Here is an 8,109-nt window from a genome sequence, read left to right as displayed (position 1 = left end):
TATATGTCTCAGGTTTTCTGTATGATTTGGTGTTAATAAGCTTGTAAAACTATTTAAAATCCAACATTATGTACAAGAAGCTCACAACATATTAAATTACCAGTAACATCATGAATAGTTGGATTCTGATGTACTTATGCTAATGGAGAAATAAGGAGAAGGTGAGTCCAGCCCCGGGGAGAGGAGGGTATGAAGGGCTTGAGTTTCACCTCATCACAAGTGTTATAATTACAACTAAGAGTTCACCAATCAGTCATGCAGACTGACAGCATGAACCTTTGTTTCTCTCCAGGTTGTAGTGTCTGGTTTACAGTTTGGGTGCAACTTGTGCTAGGCGTTGTGGTATGTGTTATTTTTCATGTTGCTATTAAATTAGGTTTGGATATATTCAGTCACCAAAGCAATTCTAGTCTATTATTTGAATTGACCGTGTATTATCATTGGCGCATTTTGCATTTAACACAACTTGTTTTATAGTTAATTAGTGTGAAAAATGAATTAACAAATTCCTGAAATTGGCTGTAAAACAAATTTGTTTTTTGTGACACTCAAATCCGTTTCACATTGTGTGTGTGTGTGTGTGTGTGTGTGTGTGTGTGTGTGTGTGTGTGTGTGTGTGTGTGTGTGTGTGTGTGCGTGCGTGCGTGCATCTCCTGCAATTGTGCGACCTGTAAAGTGTTGTAAGTGAAGAAGGAGGAGGCCAAGTGTACTTAGTTGTTCTCCAGAACAATTATCGTAAATCACAAATATTTGGGTTTGTATTGTTTCAAACTCGGCCTCATATATCAAAACTGGGGGAGATTTGGGTGTAAAGTTGTCATGGAAAACACTCTCACAGAGATCTGATGCTTTGAAATAGTCTTGATGTAAATGTTTTCTCATACTCTTTTCATAAGTTGGATGGCCTCAACCACAGAATTTACAATACCAAAAAACAAAAGATAGTAAAAAAAAAAAATACATCTGTCACATGTGACACACAAACACTTACAGCAGTATTTAATGTTTGGTCAGCAGTTTATTTCAAACAAAGTCCAGAATCAAACAGCAACTTTGTTTTCAGTTAAAACTGAAAAAGAACATTTCTGATTTCAAAAGTTATTCTCCTTTTTGTAAATTTCCACTCATATTTAACGTAAAAGTCACTCCAATGATACAATTTAACGCCAGCTTTTGGAACATTTCTCCTATCGATCTCTGTGATCTTCAAATTCAACTGCTTAAATTAAATCATTAATTTAAAATAAAAAAACACCAATAAACAGAAAAATATGTGGTTACGCTTAAGTCTTGACTAACTCAGTACTGTAAAAAGGTATTTAAGAATATTGGTGAGGTTTAGGTATACTTCACCACTCTTTCATGTCTTCTTCATTTATGAATGCTTGCACTCACTGTGGCTCACTTGAGTCCCAGGGCCTTAGAAATAGCTCTTCCAAAATTTTTTGAAAAGTGATTTTGTGTCTACCTTGATAATGGCTGGCAAAAATAAAAATTGGTCTACGATCTTTAAGTAAGACAGAGAGAACAAATGTTACACTTAACTACACTGATGTGATCTTTTCACATCAGTGTAATTCTGAGACATGCAGCTTGACTTTCAAACCTGTGGAAATCTGAAAGCATGCGTGAGATTGATACATGTCTTCCGACCTGGAATGAGCATTAAAACGATCTTGTTTTTCACAAATGTTTAATAAATGGGAACCAGAGTGCCGAAAATGTAACCATAATTATTGAAAGTCACTAAACGTGTAGCATCAGTGACTGCCTGAGCATAACCATCACCCTATCAAGATTCCCCTTTAAACATTTGTCACGCTGTTTATTTTTCTTAATATTTACATTTAAATCGATAGTGAAATCCACTATTTATGAAGTTGTCATAAAGATATTAAAACGAAGGCTCATCTTTGATTTAGAAGATCGATTTAATTGCAACACACTCGCCATGGGCTTAGTTTGCCTATACCTTGGCCCGGCTTTGCCGGTGCTGCTGCTATCATGCGCATGTGTTGGCAAGTTTTGGTCAGCGCGTCCTCAGCTCGTCACCACTTTGAATCCGCTCATCACTGCTCCATACGCGCTCAGTGACGCGCCCTCCCGCAGTTTCACGGGCAGCTCGACAGTAGGCAGTGACTGCGCGCACAGACGGAGATGGGGGATTTAAAAACTCCGGAGCGATTATTCCACAAGTCCTCCTTCAGCATCAGCAGTCTGCTGTGGAGAAGAGAAGGGATGGTGGATGACCAGGACTCGCCCTCTTCTCATTCCCTTCATTCTGAGAAAACTTGTCAAGAGGAGAACTTGGACAGCGACAAAAGCTGCGGAAACTCCAAACTAAGCGCTAAAAAGGATATCAAACCTCCGAAGAGAGAGGAAAATAAAAGGGAAGCAAAGAAAACAGGAGAGGAAGAAAGAGTCAAACCCGAGAAACCTCCTTTTAGTTACAACGCGCTCATCATGATGGCGATCCGCCAAAGTCCGGAGCGACGGCTGACGCTCAACGGCATCTACGAGTTCATCATGAATAACTTCCCTTACTACCGACAGAACAGACAGGGGTGGCAAAACTCAATCAGACACAACTTGAGTCTGAACAAGTGTTTTGTTAAGGTGCCGCGGCACTACGACGACCCCGGTAAGGGCAACTACTGGATGCTGGACCCCTGCAGTGACGATGTGTTCATCGGCGGCACGTCTGGGAAACTCCGGCGCAGAGCCACGGTCAGCTCCAGGAACAAACTTGGTCTGAAGAGAGGAGGGGGAGGTCGACTGATGCCCCCCAACACGGCAGCCAGTGTTACATTAGCCGCAGCAAGCTCGTTTTACTGGCCGGTGCCGCCGTTCCTTCCTCTTCAAGCACCCGTGCGCGCTCATGTCGGCGCGGGGACCTACCTGCGCGGCCAGCCGCGCCTGTCCAACCACGCTGCCTCGGTGGTTTCTCATCAGACCCGGCTGAGTGCAACAAGCACTGCAGACGCCGACAGGTTCGTGCGGACGCGCCAGGAGATGTCCTACATCGGAGTCAGCTGCGCGCAGTCACGGCGCCATCAGATCGGCTCCTTCTCCGCCACGTCAATCCCCGCATGCCCCCTGCCATTGTCGGACCCGTGCTCATTCAACATGATCTCCGGACAGGCCAGCTACTTTTACTCCCACCAAATACCATGCGCAGCAGCATTTAGTCCGTGTCCGGAGGAGTGCGGTGCTTCCAAGACTGGACAACTTTTATCCAAGAGTGGGCATTCAGAACTGGGAGGATATTGTACTGACTTTCCGAATTACTGCCCTCAAGTCAGTTCAAGCCCTTCTTTTGGGATATAAAAAATGAGAATACGTCAGAAGAAGAAGAAAAAAATATTAACATCAATGTAGCATTCATGAAAACAGAAATTGAAGAAATAAAAGACCAACTCAACCTAAACTGACAAGTGTATGTCTGCTGAAAGTTTTGCTATGAACGAATAACCTGCGTTAATTTTAAGTGAGATGGAAATGCAACTCCTTGATTATTAATGCCAAGCAATATGTTGTAAATAAAACAGGCTCCTGGTGCTTACACTACTTATTAAGTTGTGCCTCAGTAACTGATTACGCGCGACTTTATCTCCAAACAAATGCGCAAAATTGTATTTAATGACTTTATAAATGAGACATAGAAATGATCTAAAAATAGAAAAATAACTAATAGTGCATCACTTTCTAGCTGAAACACACATTGTTATCGTGTATTTTGTGTTATTATTTCCCACACATTCGCTTGGGTGTGTTCGAAGTTTTGTGCGCACGTTTGGTGTACAGATGCAAAAGGGACATAAGTAAGGAAAATGTTCAGTTGCAGTGATTCCTTTCTGCTCAGCGACATATTTCAGGTATAAATACTGTTTTTAAAGGAGTACAGGCTAAATGTAAACTACAAAGCAGCAAGAAAAATGTCTGTAGTTCAAAGAAAACAATTGAATTAGCTCAAAAGAGCCAAAAAATTATTGTAAAGTTAAAGATTGCTGATTGCATAAACATTATGAAATTTGAAATTGTTCATTTGCTGCACTTATTCGGTTTCATCGTTGTTGCAACAAAAAAAAACCTATATTGCATTCTTACTTTAATTACTTTACATGTAATTAAACGATAAATAATGCATTTTAAATTGTGTTTTCTTCCCTCCTCATTAAAGCCTTGTGCTGTTGTTGATTGTTCCTATTTGGCTTCGTTATTAAGCGTTTCACTCTGGAGGTTTGAGCCCGCAAAAGGGAAACAGATGGACTAAATTACACGTTTAAAATAATATATGAATAGCAGCCTGTGAGTGAAATGTCTGTCTATTATTATTATTATTATTATTATTATTATTATTATTATTATTATTATTATTATTATTATTATTATTATTATAGTGTCTGTTGTTGTTGAAACTGTGAGGAGACAGTGATCAAACACGACATTTCCAGTGGTGCAGATCTTCTTGATCAGTATTTGGCTGTGTCTTTTCATCACTGGTTGTTAAACTTTCCCTCACCTTCCCTCCGCCGCCGCCCATCCTCCACAAATTAATACAAAAAAAAAAAACAAAAAAAAACAAATGAGATCTTTGGGGAAACAGATTAGAGCACCTCTCCCTGGACGGCTGCCTCGTCTTTAAACAAAAGCTCTTTTATGTGGAAAGACATCAGCCCGTCAGTCACAGTCGCTCTGTGGTTAAGGCAGACGGATCTGGATCAGGTAACTTCACTGTTGGCAAACTCGCTGTCTAGATAGATGCAGGTGAATATTTTCATTAGTGGTATGAGTAATTGTGGCGGCGGGAGGGGGGGGGAGCAGAGGTGGGAATCAATAGGCGTAAGCTGTGTTTTAATTGCAAAAGCAGATGTAACAGACTTGGGTTCTGGTTCTGCTAATCACCTTCCTGTAACAGGTCTCCTGATAAACGTAAATACTGAGCTAATTATTGTTTCATGAACAGAGCTTGGTGCTGATGTCTGTGCTGACAGGGAATATGACGGAAATAGCAAGTTAGTTGTTACTGGTTCTCCTTGCACATCAAAACAGCAAAAATGTTTATGTTGCGTTCTGAAAAGTGCAGCGGCATATGGGTCACTCTAATTGACAAATGTTTTAGCGTTTTTTACGTTTTTTTTGTTGTTGTTTTTTTAAGGTAAAATTTCTAACTTCAATCTTCTATTGCAGTCTTTTATAAGGGTTGATGGAAAAAAAATACACGGTTCAAAAATTTTGCACAAATAAAAAATGTAAAAGTAGGGCGTGCATGTTTGTGTGCACGTATTTGACTGTGAGTGACATAAAACTCCATGCAGAAAGTCATTGGTCGGGATTCAAATACGGGACTTTTCTTGCTGCAAAGCAACTGGACAAACTGCACCACGGTGCAGTCATTGAGAATCCAGTCTGCTCAAATTCAAATCAAATCAATGCTTCCAATCACATAGATTCCAGCTTCATCCCAGTTCCAAATTGAGATAATTGTGAAATTTCAACTGGTAAAAATAGTGGTCTAGTTAATAGACAGATTTTTGCAGCAGTCCCCCCCCCCCCCCTCTGCCCAACCCAAGCAAACATGTTGTAACAGTGAGAGTTCTGTAAATTTAATCCATGCTGGAGAAAAAAGTTCATTATGTTTCTTTTTTTTTCTGCAGGAAACCAGTTTTGAAATGAATCCTACATGATTTCCAGGTTGTGTCATATGTCGATAGTTCTGCTGAATAAATCTTTGTCTGGCCCATCTGATTTAATGCTTGTTGCTCTCTTAATTAGGCAGCTGAAAAGTGTTTCCAGATTAGCTTCTGCTGTCCCATCAGCTGTAAGGTAACGCTGAGCTCTCCACTTCTTAAGATTTGAGTCTCTTGGCTATGGTGCGCTTCATAAAGGTATAGGACCGTGCACCCTGAAAATCAATCCCACACACTCACCTCCTTCAACAACACACAGCCTGCCTTTATCTGCAGTAAGTGATTTCCTCAGGTAGATGTGTAACCTTTGGAACAAGGTGGGTGGGTTGTGCACCCATAGGCGTCTGTCTGTCTCTTGCCAGAAAGCCAATCTCTTAGTGTCTCATTGCTTCACCGTAGCATACATCCCCATTTCTCTCACTCTGTCTAACAGACACACTCACATTCACGATTTCCTGTTACTCTGTTAAAGAGCATAACAAAGGCTTAACTGTTTGGATTGCAGTATCAACCTAGCTGCTCCCTCATCCTTATTTATTTCCTCTGTGTTGTTCATAAGCAGAAAAGGTTCATTCTGAAACATGTCCTCACGCTCGAAAAATTAATCTCGGCTAACACTGGAATAATAGGCCTGGTAAGTGTTTTCTACCAATGTGAGACAAATCTGCATAGTGGCTTTAGAACATAACATCTAAAATAAATGTCACAGAACTTAATTGCCTGAAGTTATGTTTGACACATTGACCAGCTACAAACTGTTAACACTGTCTTTCGTATGTGAAATCTTCCTGAGAATAGGAGAAGAAAACTTCTGACAGATAAAATCAATTCATTTTCTGTCCAAATGTTGTAATACAAAAGTTGCGCATTTGTTTCACTCTGAATTGTTTTCATTTTCTTCCCCCCCACTGTTTGGAAGTGAATTCTTGTTTATCTATAAAGATCTCTGATTAGTTTTTTCTTACATTTTACTTTAGAAATCCTTGTCACTTTTATTAACACCTCTGTAAAGACGTCTTAAAGTCAAATTCATCTTTTGTCGCAGTTTCGTGATGTCACACTGAAAATAGAGAAATTCGGCTTTTGATTCTAAACATCTTTTTATTATTTTTAACATAATGGGGCACAAGCGCCTTCATACCACTCAAACTGTGATGTTGTTTCATATTGCAATAACAAATAGCAGTTTTTTTTGTGTGTGAAACAAAAGAAGTGTATAAATATACAGCACAAGGAAGATTTGACATGAATATGTATTCAGTCCTTTCCATTATTTTACTAACAAATTAAATCCAGTCCTACCCAAGGCATTCAGACTAACAAAGACCACCTGCATGCAATTTAACCTCAATCCAGCTTTTCTGTGATGACCTCAGAGGTTTGTATGAGAACACTGGTGAACAGCATCATGAAGACCAAGGAGTACGGTGGACAGGTCAAGAACAAAGTTGTGGAAAAGGTTTAAGCAGGGTCAGCTTAGAAAATAATATCCCAAGCTTTCGACATCTAATGAGAATTTGCTCAACCCACTATCTAAAAATTAAATAACTAAGGCACAAGTATGAACCAACCAAAACTGACAGGTAGGGAAAGGAGGTCAGTAGTAATCAGAAAGTAGCCAACAGGCTCTGGAGGAGTTGCAGAGTTTGACAGCTCAAATGGGAGAATCTTTCCACTAAACAACTATTAGTTGTGCACTCAACACATTAGCACTGTGTTCTACACAGTGGCAAAAAAACATTATTCTCAAAAAGCCATTTTGTGGTTTGCCACAAGCAATAGGGAACACAGTAAACATGTGGAAAACGCTGCAGACAATATTGTATGCTACCAAATAATGCATTCAACCAGTCCTTCACAAATGTGCTATTAAACACACTAGTGAAATGAGGACAAAAGAAAGCATAAGAAAGGAGCCACATGACATTGGGTATGCAAAACAGAATGGTCAAAGATTGTTCTCTCTTATGTTCAAAAACAGTGATTTGTTTTTTCCCCCTCCTAGTTATTCGTTCACATTCATTCTCCACTAAACAAATCTACTCAAATTCAAGGCTGATTTTTATTAATGAATAAATTACAATAAATTAAGTCACTGTTATAATTTTCAATGAAAAAAAATGTCATTTGTAGTACTAGTAGTTGTAGCAGTATAGTAAGGTACATTTAAGACTTTACAGTCGAAAAACAATTTAGTTTCATCTTAAATGCGATTGATGTGTAAAAAAGCAACACCTGTTGTCTAATAACTCAAAAAGCCCAAGTGTATAAAAAGAGCATCCACATAATTACTGAAAAATTTAAAAACATTTGTCGGGACTCAGTACACCAAATAAAGTCTAAAAAAAAAAAAAGAGTCGTGTGCTCTTGAATGAAAGGCGATCTGGTGCAACCCGGTAGTTATACCAACAGCTTCAAG

At 39.4% G+C, this 8,109-nt stretch overlaps 1 protein-coding gene across 1 annotated transcript; it reads left to right on the top strand.

The window, feature by feature from the left end:
* The first annotated feature begins 2,081 nt into the window (after window positions 1-2,081).
* foxg1c (forkhead box G1c) lies at window positions 2,082-4,202 on the top strand. The gene has a single exon (XM_008425922.1). It carries the CDS (start codon window positions 2,158-2,160, stop codon window positions 3,325-3,327), a length of 1,170 nt encoding a protein of 389 aa, XP_008424144.1. The 5' UTR covers window positions 2,082-2,157; the 3' UTR covers window positions 3,328-4,202.
* The last annotated feature ends 3,907 nt before the right edge of the window (window positions 4,203-8,109 follow it).

This window comes from Poecilia reticulata, linkage group LG13 (genome assembly GCF_000633615.1).
Source record: "Poecilia reticulata strain Guanapo linkage group LG13, Guppy_female_1.0+MT, whole genome shotgun sequence".
Classification (NCBI taxonomy): Eukaryota; Metazoa; Chordata; class Actinopteri; order Cyprinodontiformes; family Poeciliidae; genus Poecilia; species Poecilia reticulata.
Note: the sequence above shows the minus strand (reverse complement) of the source record. Positions and strands in the feature narration are given on the sequence as shown.